At 45.8% G+C, this 22021-nt stretch overlaps 1 protein-coding gene across 2 annotated transcripts in view; it reads right to left on the minus strand.

Annotated features, from left to right (window-relative positions):
• The window catches only part of RTN1 (reticulon 1), a 206019-nt gene that overhangs the window by 69572 nt on the left and 114426 nt on the right, over positions 1-22021 (minus strand). For both annotated transcript variants that reach the window (XM_067554888.1, XM_067554890.1), the window contains one exon: positions 13262-14044. In XM_067554888.1, the coding sequence (XP_067410989.1) occupies positions 13262-14044 (783 nt within the window). The remainder of the gene's footprint in view (positions 1-13261; positions 14045-22021) is intronic.

Consider the following 22021-nt stretch of genomic DNA (forward strand, 5'->3'; position numbering starts at 1 on the left):
GTTCAGTAAACTGGATGCATCCTCAAGGAAAATTAATGGAGGAAAGCTCAAAATTATGCACATTTAATACTCCATTTGGAAAATTTTTACACTTACCCTTTGGTATAGCTTCAGCACCAGAGGTGTACCACAAAACCATCTATGAACATATTAGCGGTGTGGACACCTCCACGGATGAATCATCATCTGGGGCTCAACGAAAGAGGAGCATGATCATCAACTTCAGCAAATCCTGGATGCAACTAGAGCTGCAAACCTCAAACTAAATAGGGACAAATGTGTCTTAGGAGTTAGAGTACTGACTTTTGTAGGGGACATTATTTCCCATGGAGGTGTAAAACCTGATAAGAGGAAGATTTCAGCCATTGAAATGATGCCATGTCCCCAGTCAAAGAAAGACATTCAATGGGTCCTTGGAATGGTTAATTATCTTGGAAAATCCATACCCAATCTTTCTGCCAGAGCAGTGGCATTGAGACAACTCCTAGAGGACAAAAAATGAATGGTGTTGGGGTGCTGAACAGGAGGAATCATGGGAAGTTTTAAAACACCACCTGATACAAGAACCAGTGTTGAAGTTCTATGCACCAGGAAGGCCTATTAAGATTCAGCGGATGCATCACAGTCTGAGTTGGGTGCAGTGATTTTACAGAAGCATGAGGATTGCTGGCAACCAGTGGCATGTGCATCCAAATCACTGACTGATGCAGAAACTAGATATACACAGATTGAATCTCTCACAGGTAAAGAAAATTCCTAAAAGCTCCTTCTCAATCAGTATATTTATAGACAGTGTAAATTGAAATGGACCACAAGTCCCTGATACAGTCATTTAGCGGTTTGCTAAATAATGCTACCTCCAAAAAGAAATGCTACAGAAGATCCACGAGAGTCATTCAGGAATTGAGAAGTGCAAAGAATGAGCGCGAGAGGTGCTATATTGGCCATGGATCAATCATGACACCACTAATGTGGTAAGAAACTGCTTTTCATGCTTGAAATACAAGCCATGGCAACAAGCAGAGCCACTGAGACCCCATTCTGTTCCACAAATGCCTTATGAGAAGGTAGGCACTGACTTACTTACCTGGCAATCAAAGGATTACTTAATAGTCACCTTTTATTACTCTCCGTATCTGGAAATTTGCACACTGCACAGTATTAATAGGAAGTCAGTGATCATTGGCATGAAAGGAATTTTTTCCAGACATGGAATTCCAGATGAGGTCTTTAGCGATAACAGGCCACAATTTTCCAGCGGAGAGTTTAGGCGATTTGCCTCAGATTGGGATTTTCACTTGGCCTCGGAGCAAAACAAGTCACAGGTCAGAGTTGGAACCTGAACCCTCCTTAAAGCCTAGTTTTACCCTGTGATAATTACCTTGGTTGAATGACTACTACAGTGTGTAACTATGCCGAAGGCTTGCCTCTGTTTTTTGTTCTTGTAGACGCTGCATATGGCTTGGCAATGTCTGGGGGGCAAATTCTGTCCTTGGTTAGGTGCATGCAACCCTCTGTGACAAAGCATGCAGATTACGGAGGACAGAATTTGGCCCCGCACTCACATTTATATGTCAGTAGTATCTGGGAGGTTCCATAGAGGAGATCGGAGTCCCATTGTGCTAGGTACATACACTTAATGAAAGAGTCCCTACCCTGAAGGGCCTACAGTCTAAGGAAAAAAAAGAGTGCAAGAAAGTTAGTATTAATATCCTAACTTTACAAATGGGGAAGTGAGGCACAGAGAGATTAAGGGACTTTCCCAACAGGTTTCAGGCAAAATGAGAATTGAACCCAGATCTCCTACTCTAGTGTCAACCACAAGAACATCTTTTCTCCCTACAAATGTAACCCTTCTGCTAGTCAGAGTTGGAAGCAAAAAGGGCCGGGTTCAGTATCTGGGGGTTCGTTTCAACAATACACCACAAAACCAGTTCGAGTTCCCACCCAGCAACCTGGGACAATTACACACCACTCCTCGGGCACCTCTAGAGGCAATACTTCCCCTCTTGCAAGCACAGAGACTGATTGTAGAAAAGAGACTTTTAATATAAAGGGGAAAGTAACCCGGCATTAACTTGGTGAAAACGCCGCAAGCAGGATTCACATGCATACAACCATAAACAAAACACCCACCTTACAGTATGTGGGGCAGTTTCCTTTCGCCTCCGGTTTGAAGTCCAGCAACAAAAAGTTCGTTTAATGTGCCCCTCCCTTCACAGCACCCCTCTCAGACGTGTTGTCCTTAGTCAGGGCTGACCCAGAGTCTAGAGGTGCAGCTGCAGAGTTCACCTCCCACCTGTTGGAGGGTGGGGGAAGAAGGCACCTTGCTCACTCCACCATCTGGTGGCTATATTTTGGCTGCCCTGCCAGCCACTCTGCTGGCTGCTCATTGCTCCGCAGGCCGCTCTGCCAGCCGCTCTGCTGCACACCAGCACCTTCTGCTACCACCTGCTTCTCCATGATAACCTCTGAGGGTCAGTCTCTTGAGATTCCACCCAGATCTACAATTGTCAGCTCTCTGTGACTGTCAGCGCTCCGTGGGTGAACCTCAGACAGTACTGAAGCTGGGTAGAAGCGCTGTCCCACAGTAGATGATTTCAGCGCTAGTGAGAACTTCAACAGAAGACTCCGAATGAAATCTTAATTAGCTCTATCTTTGAACAGTGGGAGGGGGAGATTAAACCATGGCTGGGACACTTAGGCAGAGCCCACACTTCCAGGCAGGAATATCTGTCCCTAACCCCCCATCAGCCTTCACGGGGCTTTGGCATCCGAGCCCCTGGCTTAGCCACTTTGGTTCAGATGGGAGACCCTTCAATCAGAACAGGCCAAGCACAGTTCTGCTGCCCTTTGCTCATATAATAAGGGGAACAACATTTTGTTACCCCTGCATTTGTAACCCAACACCAGCCAAAAGGAGTCATTTGGGCAAAGCAGTGTCATCCTGTTGAGCACCTAAGCAGGGCAGGTGTGCCCATGCAAATACCAGCTCAACAGGGGAGAGACCATTCGGACCCTGCTTACATACGGATTTCTAATTACTTTCTGTAAGATATGGGTAGATAAACAACAGTGCCTCCAGGAACTTAAACACTGCACTGTGGCAAAGGGATTGTTTGCCCTCATTGCATCCCAGTGCCACACAGATCAAGGTCAGGAAAGGCCCCTCCATTTACACCTTTTACAAATGGGGGGTTGCTGAATGATCAGAACACTATGCAAAGTAAAGTGATGGAAGTAAAACCAGATGGGCCTGAATGTGGGAGAACTTACAGCAGATGGCACTAAAATATTAAACTAACATTTCCTTATGTTCAAAGCTCAGCCACAGATTACTGCTGATTACAGAGTCAGTCTATTTAAAACATGGAGATGAAAAATGAGTCCCAGATTGTTATTTCATTCTACCAAACGTCTCCCTTCCTCCAAAAAAATCTCACTAGCAACTAATGTGCGTTCACACAAGGGATGTGTTAATGTTATTCCAGCAAGGTTATCTCTAACAAAAACACTCCAGATAAATAAAACTCCCAGGCATCTCTGAAAAACATTCATTGTGAAGCTGCAGAAGTCTGCTTCTCCATGGCAACAGCCCTAGGTAGAAACAGACATTAAAATAACAGAAAACCCAAGCGCCACAAAGGTTTGTTTTCATTCTTTTTAAATGCCTCTGCGTGATATTTTTGGGAGACGTGGAACTACAAGTGAGATTTCACTTGGATGGAAACAATCACTGCCTGCTCTATTGAGTGCAGGCTTCAGAAGGGTCTTTCATAATGTTATCACTGAAACAAATTATCCTGATAGGTCGGTTGTGACTCACAATGCAGCACTAGAAAGTCTGGGGCCGCCCTGCAAAGATTAAGGGATGAGTTCCTCGCTTGTCTTATCTCCTGAAAGTGTGTGGCAGGGTGTTTCTTTTGCCACTGTGCTTGATGAGGGATGGTTCAAGAGAGGACTTTACAGGGCATGAACTAATTAATTATTTAGCGGGAACAGAAGTCGTTTTATGAGCTCTGTGGGCAGTTTATGGCTGTTACTGTACAACTGTTTGCAAATAAATAAATGGTGCTTAGATGTTGAGCTGGCAGGCATATTGCTCACTTCTGTGATTAGATGGAAATCAGACAGAGATGGGTGCTGGGCTTATTATATACTCAACCACTGATGCATGACATAGAAGTCAGGTGTTTTACAGAGGTGATGTGCTTTGGCTCTCAGTCTCCACTGCCCTGGAGTCCACCATTGCACTGGTGCCTCCATTTGCCAAAGTCTACACAAAGAAGCAAACTGAGCCCCGATGGGAGAGGGAGAGGGAAAGGGGTTGTTCAGCAGGAGGGGACCCAGCAGGGCAAAGGCTAAACTGCTTGAGGGCAAAAAAAAGGCATATCCCTTGGAATAAATATAAGAAGGCTATGGAGCCCATTGAAGTCTGTCTAGGGTACTTACATGGCCCCATCACCACAGTATCTCAGCACCTCATAGCCTGTAATACATTTAGCCTTAGCACAATGCGTCACATGTAGCCCATAATGGAGCAGGGAACTGAACCCAGGTCTCCCAACCCCCAGGCACACAAGTTAGTCACTGGACCATCCCTCCTCTGTGCCAATGAGAATTCTTCCATTCATTATGATAATGTGTTGGTTCAGTCCCTCTGTCTGGAGTGGCCAGGTATGAAGTGGGAGAACCCATGCCCAGAAGTCTAGGGCAGAACGTAGACACTAAGGAAAAGTTACCTGCATAGGACTCTAAACATAAGATTTTATTTTTTTAGAATGACAGAGTAAACCTCTGTTGTGTTCGCCCTTAGTGTAAAAGAAAAGGGCACATAGCTTCATTTTAGAACACCAACATCCATAGTGAGTGGAGTTAAGAGAAGCTGAGGTGTTTCCTAACAAAAGCATAAATGTAGGACTCAATTTCCAGTTGAAGTCTTAAACCTATGAGGGCAGATTCAGCTCTCAGTTACAACTGTGCAACCCCATTAAAACCCCTGGTGTAACCGAGGGCAGAATTTGATACAAGGTCCGTATACATTGTCATGCAGTTCTTGCTCAGATTTACAAGCATTGTGTAGTTTCACCACTGATCTCACTAATTGACGATTACAATACTGTGCATTTTCCAGGGCTTGTATATACAGCAGCACAGGGGGTATGAATTGTAGAGCATGGTAACGTTGTGCTCTAGCTGTTCCTTGTAGGCCCTGTTGGTGCAAACCAAAAGGTACCTTGTGCGAGTTAAGGTAGTCTTGCTTGAAAAGGAATTACATCAACACAAACTAGGTACCTCCTAGTTCATGCCAGCAGAGTCTACATGGGGCAGTTAGAGTGCACCATATTGGCATGCTCTACAATTCACAACCCTGCAGACTGTCCCACGCCACCATATAGACAAGCCCTATGTTCAAAGCACAGTAGAGACATTAAGTAATAACTCTAGACAACATCCCAGAGAGGTAGGTATGTATCACTATTCTCATTTTACAGATGGGGAAACCGAGAGAAAGGCAAAGTGACTTCCCAAAGCCACACAGCAAGGCAATGGTAGAGTGTGGATTAGGAGTCAGAACCTCTGGACTCTTGACCACATTGACTTCATGGCACTCAAAGTTAATGTTGGGGGGGAAAAGAAGAAAAAAAAAAAAAAAAAAAAAAGAGAAATATAGTGAAGACAGAAACATTTCCTTTTCCAAAGACTGATAGCAGCCCAGCTGTGCTGCCCCAACTATGATACAGACCAACGGACAGTGCTCAAGGGAATAGTATATGACACCCTTATAGGTAGAAGAAAGATGCTTTACTGGTGGTGTAGGCCTTGATTTAGCAAAGCATTTAAACATATGCTTAACTTCAGGTTAACATGCTAGAGACCAGAATATCAAGTCTGTTATAACTGTCCCTGGAGAGTTCCTCGACTCTTCCCTGAAACACACTCCTTTCTTCAGGAGATTTTTTTAAATTAATGGGAATAAGAGAGCTGGACAGAAACCCACTCTTCTGACATGCCTTCTTTCTGATTTGTTTCAGTTCAGCCTTCTTTTGGATTGATTGCAGCTGTTCAAAGTGCTCAAGCAGGCCCTTTTCCACAGCAAATAGGATTTTTCCTAATCTGCATATAAGCACATTTAAATCAGTTATTGGGCCCAATCCTCACTTAGTGCCACAGAAATCAAGAGCTGTGCCAGTTCACACCAGCTGAGGATCTAGTCCTTGTTGTTGTTCAGTTTCTGATAAGCTGAAGTCTGAGATGCGGATTTTCTGAAAACTAACCAAAGAATCCAGATTCCTGGTTACAGTAACTGCCAGAGGTTATATTTCAGTTTTTCTTTCTGCTTGGCTTAACATAAAATATTGAGTATAAATAAATGCTTGATAGGAATTGATTAGGCTGCAGTTTCAATATAAAAAAACCCAAAGTAAACTGAGCTGGTGGCCATCTTCAGCTATTTGTTCTGCTAAAGGAAAGGGAGGGAAATAATGTAGCCAGTGATTTTATGACTCTGACTAGAGAGCATGGGATCAGAGGAGTGTGTGCCACTGTCATGAGGTAACTCACCGCTTGCGGCACCTCTTACTGGCCCTCCTGGGAATTAGCTCTGCCAGCTTACACTAGCACCTTCCCCGTCCTGTCTTGGTCTGCAGCCCTGCTCACTCCCGGATCTGCAGCTTTCTCTTCATGGCTTGGACCTCCAACCAGGTCACTGAAGTTCTCCTCTTACATGGAATTCACAATCTTTCCAGACATGCTGTCTGGCTGGCATCTCCAACACCCTTTGCCACTCCCCAGTGGCTGGTAGGGGAACTCAGGTCTGCCCTCTACACTGGGCTCCAGCCCAGGGACCCTCTAATAAGCAGCCACAGTCCCTATGCAGTCCTACCCCTTGCTGCTTTTTCCCTGGGCTTCTTCCTACATCACTGGCTCCTGCCCTTTCTGGGTTTGTGAGCCTCCAACTACCTCCACTGATGGAGTGATGCATCCTTTCCCAGGAGCAGCTACCCCTCTCTGCAGCCAGCTACCTGGCTTTATACAGGCCCTGCCTGTTCTTGCACAGGTGAGCCTGTTCCTCAAATTAGAGCTTTCTTCTCAGCCTCCAATCTACTAGGTGAATTGGCCCATCTGGCCTCTATTAACTCCTTCTACTATTGTATGGGGTGGACACCCCATCACAGCCACACAGAGAAATCAGATCTTTGATCAAATCCTGTGGTCTTTGACAACAGTTAGCAGAGCCTCTCCATGGTGAACGACACGGGAATATCTCCTATCTTACAAAACATGATATTTAGCTATGGTAAAATGGAAGTCAGAAATGACTGGCTATTTTCATCATTACCACTGGATGGCAACAGACATTAAGGAGAGACTTTGAATTATCACCACACAAACCACACATCTATCTGTTGTGTTCCACAATCCTTTTTCGAGCACGGCGGTAGGGCGAGTAAGAGCGAGTGAGTGACTACAGGGGACCAGGCAAACACATGCACACATTATCTGAAGGTGTGATAAAAGCAAACTCATAGTAGTGTAGTCAGGGAGACAGTGAGCTTGTTTCAAGTAAAATGCTCTGATTTCACATTGACTCACTCCAGAAGCTATGCAACCTATGCATTTAATCCATGGAGCATGAATTCAAATTCAATTTTGCATTTCCATGTTCAGCCCCAGAATTAATCCAGTGTGATTAGTGTGACTGAATGCCTGTTTAATCCTGTAAACTGATATCATTATGGACATTGGTACACACTACACAATAAGGATATCCAGTTGCAAAATACTTGAATGTTTATATACGAAGCTAAATGGTTGATGATTGACAGTTCTTGGACTACATCTACCCTGATGATCAGAGTCATGGAACAATCTAAACTATATTATGGACCTAAATTCATGCCTGCGTAGCTCAATGACATCATTGCAATTTCTGCCCACATGGATGAACTTTGCCTTATAATTTTTTCTTACAGTTGATAAAAGTTCCAATATTATAGACTTTGAGTATCAAGAGCTATTGTTCTGGCCACGTGATGGTTTTTATTATAGCCCCCTGTTCACTTCTAATTATTTTGCAGAATACCTCCTTTGAGGCTGAAATTTTGTAGGCTTGGTCTCCCAGCCCAAAGATCAATACAGTAGAATGTTTTAGGCTAACCCATTCAGTGAATTCTCCCAGTGAAGAACAAACATACTGTTTACAGGTGGGAAAACAGACATATACAGCACTTCTTAAGGGATAATTTAATTAGATACAGTGATAGGTGCATTAATCCCTCAGACAGAAAAGCATTATTGGCCAGGTCCCATCATTGCTAACCCCCTAAGTTCAAAAATCATGAGTCAGCCACCCAAAAATCTCGAGATTGGCTTAAAAATAACGAGATCTTTAAAAAAATACCAACTGTCAAAGTCTTTGGGGTTCACTTTTTCAAGCATTGCTGCACAACTCTGGGGGCTAAAAGCTTATTTTTTTGCCATGGATGCTGAGATTCTCAGCTAATCACATGCCTAATGGCGCTGGGGCTTTAAGAAGCGCACCAAATATTGCAAGACTATCAGTGAAATTGTGAGTTAGCAACATTACACCTCAGCTGGTGTAAACTGGCATAGCTTTGCCGAAGTCACTGGAGCTACAGCGATTTACACCTACTGAGGATCTGACCCATATTACTGTATAAAGGGTCCTGATCTATGAGGTGCTGAATACCCACTACTCCCACGGGAGCTATTTAGTGGACTGCGTAAGCTTATTGGCACATTTGTAAATATATCGGCAAGTTCTCTGGAGTGTCTGCTCAGGGAAATAGCAGCTACTAAAGTACAGTGCTGAGCTTATGTATTGTTTGCTAAGCACTGACAAATGATGATAAACTAGCTAGTAGCTGTCCCTGGGTAGGGAAAGTTTCCACCACCAGAGTTGAAGGGAATATAAGTGACAAATGCTGACTTAACGGAAGACAAGTGGGGAAATCTACTGATGCCCATAGTAATCCCCTGTGTGAATCATAAAGGGATAAGCTCGTGGTAGTGAACTGGCATCAGTTTAAGCAATGAAAGGGTGGGAGGAATTCATCAAGGGAAAACACATGCTGAAAATCAAGGGAAAACATATTGGGCCAATTTCATCCTGGGTGTAAGTCTACTGAGTTCAATGGAGTTACAGCAGGGATGAGTTTGGTCTTTGCAGTCACATTCTGCTCAAAGACGCTCATGTGCAATTCTTATGGAACTCAGTGGGAGATCTGTGTCTCTTTCTGAGGGTAGAGCCTGTATCAAGAGAGAGTGCTGAAAAACTACAGTAGGAATAGCTCAGCAAAACATGAGTAAGTAATGAATAAAACCCACTGGAAAAAACTATCACTGCTAATAAATATTTAAAAAACCCAAATCCTCAACGTTTGCAGGAAAGAGATCTACCCACCTGTTTAATGCCACCCCATGCATTTCCTGGATTTGAACAGGTGGGGGACGAGAACAGAATTTATCCCAACCACTCTTCCACTGGTGCAGAAATGCATTGTCCAGTTCCTCAGTCCAATACCCCATGGCACAAAAGCTTTATCAAAGGTACAGCTGGGTGCTCCTGTAGCATAGGGAAGCGTCCCTTGTGAGACTGGGATGCTGTCAAAACATCTTGGGCCAGTGGAACAATTCCTAGAAGAGTATTCTAGCTAGCATAAATTCAAACAGCCCTGTGGCTGCTCTGATTTGCACTGGGGCTTGGTGTGGCCCGGGATTAAAGAAGGCAGAAAGATAGCATAGAGCCAGCTCTGTGCCCCCTCTTCTCAGCTGGGCTCATCACAATGGAGGTTTGAACACTGGGGCTCCCTGACTGACTGCCCAGCCCTGCCTACAGGTTAGAGTAGCCATGAGGCTGCCCTCCACATCTGAAGTGTTTTAAAATATAAAATTAGGCACTTTTTAAATCCTGAATTTTGTTAGTTTCTTACCCCCAAAATTAACAGCATCTCACATTGCAAGCGTTTGATCTGCAGCCGCTCACTCACCTGAGTCAGTTTGCTGGGTTTGGGTCACTGTAATATAAGAGGTTCATTTTTAAAGTGTTCCACATAAATTTACCATGCAGGTCCATGGGAAGTCATGTAGTTAAAGCGCCTGCAAGTGTATTGTACAAAATGTGGCTATGCCTTAAAAAGCTGCTCTGTAACAACGGTACTGTGGAGTTTCCATATTTGTTAGGTCACACTGATTTCCATATCAAACTTGCTCCATTTGCAAATAGAAAGGGGGTCCCTAACGGCCAGCCCCACAACTCAATTTGAGCTCTCCCAGTCAGGGGGGGTATCTTCCCTTTCATATATCACCAACAGAGGTGTGAACAGTGGACAAGGGGAGAGGTCAGAGCATAGTGAGCTCCAGCAATCCTCAGCAGACATGTAGTCCCTTGTGTCTGACAGACAGCTGGTGTAGACTAGAGCAGCCCCATGGCTACTCTAACCTGTAGGCAGAGCTGGGCAGTTAGTCAGGTAGTCTCAATATCCACTCCCTCTCTGCTGTATTCTGTGGAAGGAGCAAAGAGTCCAGACCATTGTCTATTTAGAGGTGAGGTTCCCCAGTATCTTAAACCGCAGACAATAAAAAGAAAGACCCATTCTCCTCATCACACACCTGGTGAATTCAGTCATGCATTTGCATTGGAGGGAGACTAGAGACACATCCCCCCCAACATGCACAAGCTGATGTCCTGAAAAAGAATAAGGCACTGTGACAGAGTGAATTAATGCACTGACTAATCCATCACCTCGACAGACCTCTCTTCAGATTTGACTCAGGCCATAAGTTTGGCCATGCTATCGGTTTGGTGCTTCCAATGTAGTCTCTACTGGACCTTTGCTCATAGTATAGAAGGCACCACACAGGCTGCTTTAAAGGGACCCTTCTAGCTTGAGCTGCTGCGGGCCTGGATTCAAGTGCATTTGCCTGACCTGAATAATGGGGAAGCTATTTTGCCCCACATATAATTACAGCACCTGGTTGTAAAATACCCGTCTTTAAGCAATGCCTCCCTTTCAGAGGCCCTAGGATTAGACCCCCATTTCAGTATGTTTTATTTAAGCAATCCCCTGCTCTCCTCAGCCCTGGGTTAACTGAGGGAGCAGCATTACCCTGATCTTTCCTTACTATAGCAAAGGTCACCCTAACATGGGCCCTTTGGGAGACAGGAACAACAGGTGAAGTTGAAGCTAGCCTGGAGCCCAAACCCCAAAATCTGAATGATTCATTATTGAATGATTCCTTTTTGAAAATTACAGGCCAAGTCCTATGGTTCTTGCTGAGGTTTTTACTCAGTCCTTAGTTGAATCCAACCCCTCTGTTGAAGTCAGCTGTAGCTTTGTGTGACCTAAGAACCAACACTAGACTAAGACCCTTAGCATTTGGCCTGACAATAAGTAGCAGCAACATTTGCCAGGATCTCAGCATTAGCAAAATGAAGTTGTACTCGCTCCATTCACAAGACTTGAGAGTGGCCACCACCAGCCAACTCATTATTATGGATGGAAAGGTTCTAACCGCACCATGGGAATCTTTCAGGCAGACTGTTCCAGCCATTAAAAAACTATTTGTTCATCTGAACTTTTCTTTTTTCAATTTGATTGCCCGCCCCTTCTCCCCTCCCACCGTTCCTGTGGTCAACACAACCCTGAGGGAAGAGCCTGACTTGTTGTTTGTGCTGCTGAGTTTGGGTAGGTTTAGCACAATTTCCGAGAGTATATTTGTTAGTGGTTATGTATTTCTTCACCAGATCCCTGAGTTCTGAGTTAGCCCTATGTTCATGAGTTCCAGAGGGGTAGCCGTGTTAGTCTTTAAAGTGCTACAGAAATCTCATTCTTTTTGCCCTATGTTCATGGAGGTTATGCCAATGGGGCAGATCCTACAAACATCTTGGCATCTGAGTAAGGTCACTCACATGTATCAGTGCTGAAGAACCAGGCTTGTTGTTTGTGTTGGTGTGTTTTAGTTTGTCAATAATGAAGTCATGAAAACAAGCGGTTTAGTCTTAATTTTATGTCTATGAAAGGGTCTGGTTTTATGGTCCTCATTTAGGGTAAACTCCCAATAGGTTGTGTGGAGGTAAAGGATCTAAGAACCACCACAAGCCTCACCACTTTCTGTTCCAGCTGCAAGCAGTGCTTCTCCGACCTGCCTGGGCTAATAAAAACAGTGAGCACATCAAACCTTAATGGTCTTTTCAAAAATCCAACTGTAACCTTCTCTCAGAGGAGAGGAAAAGAGAAAGAAGAAAAGAACCCCCGGCAGATGGTAGTCAGACTGCTTAATGCACTACTAGATGACGCCCACATGCCAGGGTGATGGGAATGATATATGAAACTGAATAGAACAGAAAGGCAGTTGGACTAGTCAGTACTGTACGATCAGGCCCAAATAAATTCTAATGAAAAGGGTACAAAGGCAGACGAGCCCAGGCTATGTCTACACTACAAAATTAAGTCAACCTAATTTACATCAGCATACAGCTGCCGCAGTAATTACATCACTTGTGCACGTCTACACTTGGCTCTTTGTGTCGGCAGTGCACGTCCTCACCAGCAGTGCTTGTATCAATTGTACTGTCAGCGTGGGGCATTGTGAGATGGCTCCTGAAAGTCAGTAACAGGCAACATAAACAATGCAGTGTGTACACTCACACTGTGTCGATCTAACTACGTGGACCGTGACTTCACTCTGCTTGTGGAGGTGGAGTTATTAAATTGGTGTAGTGGGGCAGTTACATCAGCAGGAGTGAAATTCAAGTGCAGACACTTCCATAACTAAGTTGACGCAAGCTGCCTTGCGTTGACCTAACTCTGTACTGTAGACCAGACCCCATTCTTTCTGCTCATTGTATAGACAGATTTTTAAGGGCAGAAGGGGCCACTGTGATCATCCACTCCAACCTCCTGCATAGCACAGCCACAGATTCCTGCATCAACCCAGTAACTTGGGGCTGAGCTAGAGCAGTTCTTTTAGAAATACATCCCACCTGGATTTAAAAGGATGAAGAATCAGCCACACTCTTTGGTGAGCAGTTCCAGTGGTTAATTACCCTGCATTGGAAACAAGGTGCAAATCTTTCACAGTGTGAATTTGTCGAGCTTCAAACTCCAGCCATTGGATCTAGTTATGCCTTTGCCTGCTAGATTAAAAAGCCCTCCTACATTAATCATATACATCTCCCATTAGCTGCATTCAAGAAAAAACACGTTACTTAGACAACATAAATGTCTGTGTTTACCTTTTTGCTTATTTAAAAATGGCAGTGAGGGGGAAGCCAAGGGACTTCTTTTCCCAGAGTCCTTGGAAGACAGTTTACTTTGGTTAACAACTGTTGCTTCAACTGGTTTCTTCTGAGTTATTTTTTCTTTTACTTCTTCAGTACCGATGGCAGAGGTTGGAGGCTCAACATTTACTTTGGGTGCAACAAAAGAGCATTTCAGATAGGAAGCAGACTCAGCTAGATTTTCCCTGTTCATCCTACTCTCTGTTGTCTTACTTACTTCAAAGTCTGAAGCATCGGTTCTCAAACTATTCTCTTCCTGGATTATGTCCATGATTATTGGTTTCATGAGAGGAGAATCTTGCTCCCTCTTGGGACTTTCTTCGGAAGCTGAAGAGGCATCGCATGACTCGATAATCAGTTCGCTGTCAAGTTCAGCTTCACGCTCTTCCCTCAGGATGCTGTACTGTATTGAAGGAGAAGCAGGGGAAGGCGGAGGCCCTCCGATATGACTGAAGGTCATGTAGCTGGAGTGAAGCACCTCTTCAGCAGCTAGCGGGTCTTCTGAGACTAGTTCTATCTCAGAGTCGCCAGATTCTGCACTGCTGGCTTCGTTATCTAAGGGGGATGAAACAGCTGGACGCCCTGGCTTGCTTTTCTGATCTTGCTTTTCTGTATAAAGACCTGGTGATCGCTGGACTTCAGACGTTTCAAAGGAAAAGCCCTTTGCTTCTTTAATGGCACCGATAAACTCATCCTCTGACAGGCTGCATTTACCTTGAGATTCTGAGCCAGATGGTTCTGTTATCCCGTGCGGAGATAGACAGAAAAAGAGAGAGAGAAAACACAATGTTGTTAACAAAGATAACTTCTGATTGCTTTAAATCCCTGTCTGTTGCCTAAGCAAGCACAGGTTCAGCTAGCAGTGCTGGTTACACAGGCAAAGTTATCTTTAATAATAAACAATAATATCTAGCTCTGAGATCTACGACTGGAAAGTGCTATATAAAAGTGCTTTACAAGAAGGTCAGTATCATTGTATGCCCAAGATCACCCAGCAATTTAAGCTTATTTATTTTTTAAATGGGAAGAGTATCCAGATAAAAATGACACACACAAATATACACCCGGGGGTGTGCATGGGCAGGAGCACGTGCGTGCACACACAGTGTGTAAGTATTTTGGAAACATTCCCTCAAATTTATAGAGGAAAAAATTCTTAGCAACCTCTTAGCAACAGACATTCATTTCAGCGTTTTGTATGCAACATGCGATATGTTTTTTAATAAGGCACTATTCTTTTTACTCACACTGCAATTCACACTTGGGATTGACTTTTCAGTACCATGGATTAGAAAGACTCAGCTCCAGTGTGAGCTGTTTGTCAAATATGCCGTTCATGATTCTCACAGTGTAACCATGAAAAATAACCTTATTCAGTTTTTACGCAAGCAAATTCCCACTGAAGCCAATGAGGACTGTCTCAGTGAAATATGACTAAAGATCTCATGATTTGGATAGACATAGTTTGACCTTTTTTATATTTAAACCCTTGCCCACTCTCCATCTGGATACAAAGGAGCAAGCCCCCTATTGACTACATTGGGAGTTTTGGGGATGTGAAAAATGCAGAATCAAGTCCCTTCCAATATGCTAAATTTGGATAATTTTGTTCTGCAGTCTCAGATGAAGGACCATATTCTATAATAGCCGCTTAGATTTATGTAATTATAATTTTTTTAAAAAAAACCAGCCACTATATATATATGTCTGAATTCTAGGCAGGGCTGGTAGCACCACCTATTATTAAGGTTGCCTGACACTTCCCATTGTAAGACCCTGTTTTCAACTGCTTATAATTTTGCTTAACTTTAACCATTTGGGATAAAATATTCCATGCCAGGTATCTGCCTCAAGCTGATTTTTTTAAAAAGTTTCAGCTAAAGTGGTTCAGCCATTTCTGAAAAGAAGTCTAGGGAAAAAATATTGTTTTGCTCATTTAAAAAGAATTCTGGCAACCTTTTCTTTGAAAAGCTCTAATGCCTCCATGCTTTGGAGACAGGGACTTCAAATAAGATAGGGGATAGCTTTTGTGTCAGGCACATGCCTTTTGCGGTCCTGGTGAAAATCTGCTAGATTCTAAGCTTTTGAAAAAAATTAGTTCACACATGCTCCATAGAGACTTCTTAGAGTGTAGCAGCTAAAGTCTCTGAAGATTTTGTCCTCACTGAGCACGTTCCAGTCCCTCACAGCTCCTAGAGCTGACCAGACTATAAATGCACCATCCCCACAAAGCAGCTGAGCTTGTTCAGGGCTACAGGGGTGAAGTGAGACTTTCCCTGTAATGCCTGCTCCCAAGTGCTCTGGCCCAAGGTGAGGCCAGGCACTGAAACTGAGAGCAAGGAGCCTGTCTCTCCTATGCTCTCACAGTGACCCCTCTGCTGGCACCCAAGCCACCTGGAGGAGGAAGCTCTCTGACTTGACTGCAGAGGGGACAAGAAGTCAGACTGGTGTAGGGTGGGACAGGGGGTGGATGGGGAGTTGGAGAAAAATGGAAAGGGGTAAAATAAGGGTGACAGGGATTGGAAGTCGAGGGAGGGGAGGTCATGGCTCCCAGGCTCCTTTCCCAGGTAGTCAAAGAGGGAGACTATAACTGGGAGCCAGTAAAGGTAATGGGGGGAGTGGGAATGAGTTGGCAGGAAGGAACTGAGACTGGGTGAGGATGGGGAGAGAGAGAAGAATGAGACTGACTAGACAAGGGGACTGGGAACAAGTGAGGGGGACAGAGGCAAGGAGGTAGGGGAGACAAGAGCTGACAGGGACCTGGCGGGCAATGAGGCTGGGACAAGGAGCTGGGAAAGGGAGTGTGGGAAGACTGAAATAAGGATGAGGGGCCTGAGGAGATACGCTGGGAACCAGTTGGTGAGCAGGGAAGAAAGGGTGGCTGAAAGTTGTGGGGAAGGGAAGAGACAGATCAAACCAGGAGTTTGGAAGGAGGAAATGGAACTATCTGAACAAAGAGACTGGAAACAAGGCGTTGGGCAGGATGGAGAACTGGGACTGGCTGGGGAAGAGGAGGAGGAAGCAGGGGGACTGGGATTCAAACATGGGGCCTGCAGAGGGTGACCAGGATGGGTTGGGGAAGGAGACTAGCTCTGGGAAGAAAAGCCTGAGTTTGAGTAGACAATTATAATGGGCTTGGGATAAGGAGACAGGACTGGGACAAGGACAGGTTGGAGGGAACAAGACAGAAGGTCAAGCCTGAGAAGGGGAGAAAACAGGCAGAGAGGTCTCTGGACCCCAGAGCACACTCCCTTCACAGTCTGGATAGGAACCCGAGATTCCTGAGTCTCACCATTCCTCTACTGTCAGCAAATATCTGTGAAACCCACTGGCAAAGTGTGCATCTCATCCACCTCTACTGTGATTCCCACAGGAGATGACAACCTACTAAAGATATCAGTTGCTCCCTTAACTCAGGGGGCAGAGTTCTGTGCAGTGGATATAAAGGTTATGCCTTGGCTGAAGAACCATGTGGACGTCAAGATGCCACCTGATGGAATTTCTGTGTTTCTGGGAAATGGGGATGAAAATACCCTCTCCTCTACCAGGGGTATTGTGAAGATCAGTGTTTGTGAAGCACTCAGATATGATAGTGATGAGCACCACAGAAAGACTCATGAGGAAAGTCTTAATTCTGTCTTTAGAGCAGAGTTTGAACAGCGTGCAGTGAATAAGGCCTGTGGCCATACATTGGATGAAAAGTCTGAAACAAAATATTGAATAGCTGCTAGAGTGACTAGATGTCCCGATTTCATAGGGACAGTCCCGATATTTGGGGCTTTGTCTTATATAGGCGCCTATTATCCCCCAGCCCCATGTCCTGATTTTTCACACTTCCTATCTGGTCACCCTATCTTTGTGGAGCACTCTGACATAGCAAAATGGATGGGGTCCTGCTGCATGAGGGGACAGGATTTTTGGATCCAATGAAGGGCATTGGCAAGCATCTGGTGCATCACAGCATATGGATTTCCAGAGGATCTCTGTGCAGGGCCACAGGCAATGGAATAGGGGGCAGAAGTGGGCCAGGAAAAGAGTGGAAGCAGAGCCAGCAGTTCCACAGCTGAAATGATCCACCAGCCAATCTTTCCCTCCTCCTCCTCAGAACACCATGGAATTTTCTAGACAACAACCTCATCATTCAAACTGTGCTGGGGACAAGATTTGGGACAGAGAAAGCCAGAAAAACAATTCTAGGCATGTCAGTGAATACGTATGTGAACATGTGGTGTGCGTTAGAGATTATTAGCAAACAACCCAGTATTCCATGATATGTAACCATGCAATGCTAAGCCATTATGAAATATGATGATCAAATATGTCTGAAGACAGACTTCTACCATCATTAAAGTTTGAGTAAACAACAATTAGTATCTGAGGGTTTTAATTTCTTTTTAGTGCAAAAAAAAAAAAAAAAAAAAAATAGTAAGTCAATAAAAATTGAATTACTTGGAAATAAAGTTTGATATTATTCAATGAAAAAGAAAAGCAAATCTCTTCCAAGCCTGATTATTATACAAAGATTCTTGCCCACAGCTGCAGGGGTTTCCTTAAAGCACCCTATGCATCAAAGCACACAAGCATGTGCTTAACTTTGAATGGGACTTAAGCAGATGCTTAAAGGTAAGCAGTGCTTTGCAGAATAAGGATGCTTTGTTGAATGAGGACTTTAAGAAGCAGGAATGGGTATGGATCAGACTGATCGTAATCAGATGATTATGTATATTTGTTCCAAGCTATCCAGAAATATTAATTATATTCAGTATTTGGATCCCACCTACAACACACAGGTAGGGACCTAATGCAATAAAGCAATAGAAAGTAGCTAGGGAAATCAATAATGATTAAACCCAGCAGTCAGTTTTATACAGATTTTTTGAAAGTGTGAAGAGGCAACAGGCTTGGTGTGGAGTGAGAGGGAACGCACATGAGCACTATGCCAGATACGCAGTCTGTGCCAAGTGTCACAGAGGGAGGATGGCCTAGTGGTTGGACCACTATCCTAGGACCTGGTTCAAATCCTTGCTTATGACGCAGGCTTCCTGTGTCCTGTAGTCTCTCTATGGCTCAGTTCCCCACCTCTAAAGCAGGGATGACAGCACATCCCTACCTCACAGGGGCTTTTGGTAACGACATTAAAGGCTGTGAGATGCTCCAATTACACAGTCATTGGGGGCCATATAAGTACTGTAGATAGACAGGATGGTGCAATGAATGCTCAAGAGGCCTGTGGCAGGTCAGCAAGATGGCACGTGTGCCAACATTTAGCTTTTAAAAGTCTCTTTTGGTGTCTTTTCCTTTAATAATTACAGTTGTTTGTGATGGCACCTGTTCCACAGTGCAGTGTGCACCAAACCTTTTCTGGTCCGTGACCCACAATTCATCTTGCAAGACACAACATCCCATCTTCCCTTGACGGGGTGTGAAGGAGTGTGGGGATCTGGATCACAGCACAATTTTTTGGCCATTTTGTGGAACAGGGACAGGTGCTGCTGATTGGGTGGCTTGCAAATGTAAGGGGAACATTCGTCCCTCACTGAAACTTAGTGTGACTTTTTGGTTGGCATCTCTCAGCACCAAAACACAGGGGAAGGGTGGATGAGGAATCAGGACCCTGAGACAGACAGACCCCAGGGCCAGTGGGGAGAGGCCAACATTCCAGGTCAGCCTGATTGACAGGGCAGGCAGGCCGACGGGGGAACCAGGAGCCCGAGGGGACGTCCCGTCCTCTCTGTGTGTGCTGGAGCTGCCTGCCTGTGCCTGAGAAGAGCCGAGCTAAGGACAAAGCAGCCAGCGGCTAGGAGGTGAGAGAAGAAGCCAGGCCAGGGAGCTGAGCTGAGCAGAGCAGATGCACAGCAGCAGAACCAGAGGGGCAGCCCAGGGAGCCGAGCTGAGTCAAATGGAGCTGGAGCTGGGGTTGGGGCTGGAGCTGGGGCCTGATGTGGTGAGCAGTGAGGGAGAGCGGGGGGGACCCTGGGCAGAACCCAGCGCAGGGATACGCCACCAGCCAAGAGGCCTCGCAAGCCAGACTGGGAGGGGGATCGTGACCTCGACGGAGTAGGGCTGACGCTGGGGAGAAGGGCCCTGGCCCCTAGAGCCTGGGGGCGTGTGGCCACTGCCAGAGCAAGTATTTGACTCTGCATCCCTGCAGCGCAGCCAGGCAGGAGGCCTGTGATGTGTGAGAAACAAACTGTGAACATCCCCCACACCCCAGAGTTGCTGTGTGTGGTGCCCCCATGCCAGCGTTTTCCTTTAATCTTTCTCCTCTTTTCTTTATTTTTTAAAAAATGATTGCTGTTTAATAAATTGTATTTGCTTTGAACTAGATGCAATGATCAGTGGGTCAGGGAAGCATCCAGTGCGGAGGGAGTACCCTGGAGTGGGGACACCCAAGCCTCTGTCCTAAGTGACTGCAACAAGATTGGGGTTCGAGCCCTCCAGGAAACCTGGGCCCAGCCTTGTTGGGGTTACAAGTACCCTGTCACACAGGAGAGTGGGAGGGGAGCCCTTGAGGTCCGGCAGGCCTCTGGGTAAAGGGAGTGGCAGCGAGGACAGAGATCCTTTTGCTAACCAATTCCACCGGGGTAGTGTATGAGCCAGGAAAGTTCCCCACAATAGCAGGCCCATTCCCCTGCTTACACAAAGTATGAAGTGAATGCTAGTGAGTGGGGGAGAGGGGCTTGTGAGGGACAGCTAACGCTGCTGGGTGAGGTGACGCTTCTGCTGAGAGGTGCTTCTCCCTCCACGTTCCTCCACAGTGCTCAGCTGCTCCAACAGGCTGTCCAGCTTCACAGATCCTTGAAGAGCTGCTTCTTCAGCCATCTTCTCTGTGGACAGCAGCAGAGCCTGATGAGCCACACAGGGACTGGGTGATGGGCAGGAGGAGGGGAGCAGCGTGGAGATGACATCAAAGCAACAGCAGGGGAGGGTGGGGAAGAAGTGAGTGAGTTGCTTCTTCGCTCCCATGCCCACAGTTTGCTGCCTCTCTTGGTCAGTGTGCACGTAACCCAGCAGGAGCCCCCTAGTAACCCACTGCTGGGTCTCCATCACTCACCAGTGGGGCAGCATTGCACTACAATGCCACTGTAAGGTCAACGCAGAGAGCAAAGCTGAGCAGATGAGCTGCTTCTGCTTCCAGCCTCATCTGCAAACAAATCAGTGCTCCCTCTCTTCTGCCTGACCTAGAGAACAAAGATTCCCTCAGGAGTAGTGGCAGCCTGACCTTGGCCATCTGACCCCTGGGATGGGAGGGGCTAGGAAACAAGTCATGATGTTTCTATTTGGCTAGTCTCTGTCATCCATCCCTACTTAGCTGCAGAGCCTACAGAACAATCTTCCCCTTCCCTCTCCCAGCATGCACTGCAACAACTTGCCGGTCCTGAGGCGTTAATGACCACTGCCTTGCCAGAGCACTAAAAAAAATATGCAAGCAGAATACAGCAGTCCTGAGTACCTCTTACAAGAGGTTCACAATGGTTTTGAAGGGGAAACTTGAAAGTGTGAAGTGTAGGGAATATGCTACAGAAGAAGCTGCCTGGGGCAGGGGTGGTTTGGGGAAGTCATTTCTGCTTGGAAACATGTCACTGGTCTAGGATTCAGGAGCTCTGAATTCTAATTCTAGCTCTGCCACTGACCTGCTGAGTGACCATGGGCAAGTCACTTACCTCGGTCTCTCTCTTTTCCCTCCCACTCTTTGCCTCTCTATGTAACATTAAGCTCTTCAGCCCAGGGAATGTCTGTGTGTACATGCAGTGCCTAGCATAAGGAGGACCTGAGCTCAGTTGCGACTGTAATACAAATCAACAATTCATTCCTGAGGACAGAGATTCCAACCTCTCCCAGCTGCCAAACCTTCATACCAGGGCCCTGGCTGAAATCACTTCAGGGTCTCAGAGTTTTTTAGCACTGTCCTAAGTTTTAGCTTTATGGTGTATTTGGCAAACAAACACGAGCCTAGAATTCAGGTGCGTTTCCTTCCGAGGGCTGTGTTTATCCCATGGAGCGCTCCTGCTCCCTCTCCCCTCCTGAACTGAAACGGCAATTCACCACATGCTTTCAAGTATAGTTCTGCTTTGAAAAGGAACCGTGACAACGGCATTCTGGGCTTCTGGCTTGTGGCCATAGCCTGTCCTGGAGGGGCTCAGGGGGAGCTGGGCTGTAGCATGAGCCCACAAATTCCTCCCACGGGGGATGAAGAGCACATAACGGAGCAGCAGCTTGGTCACCTTTCAGCAGGTGTGTACAGGCTCATCCCGGTGTACTCTGAGTGGATTGCATGGGCACCTTTTCAGGGGGTTGGGAAGCAAAGGGAAAGCTCCTTGTTCCTACTCCTTTCCCTTATGCACCCAGGCAAGGCCAGGTGCCATCAAATCCTTACTGAGGATCAGCTGCAGCTCAAGTTTGCCCAGTTTACACAGAAATATTTGTGTCTAGTTTGGCATATGGCTGGGCCTGTGACATGGCATAACTTCTCCACAGCTTCCAGGCTGCCACACCCACTCTCCCTTTAAGTAGATTTATTATCCTTCCGTAAGCAAATGAAACACAAAACAGTCTCTCAGCTCACCATCTATCCTAGAGTTTCACAGCCTCCCCTCACACAAGTCTCTGGCAATCCTGTTTCTTGAAGCATCCCCTTCCCAGCCAGCTTCCTTCTCCTTCTGGAACACCACTCCCAGGGCTACCTCCCTGAGCACCTGACCCCTTATTCCATGG

The sequence above is a fragment of the Emydura macquarii genome, unplaced genomic scaffold, assembly GCF_026122565.2.
Source record: "Emydura macquarii macquarii isolate MOO-44397 ecotype Brisbane River unplaced genomic scaffold, CSIRO-AGI_Emac_v2 contig_1551, whole genome shotgun sequence".
Taxonomy (NCBI): Eukaryota; Metazoa; Chordata; order Testudines; family Chelidae; genus Emydura; species Emydura macquarii.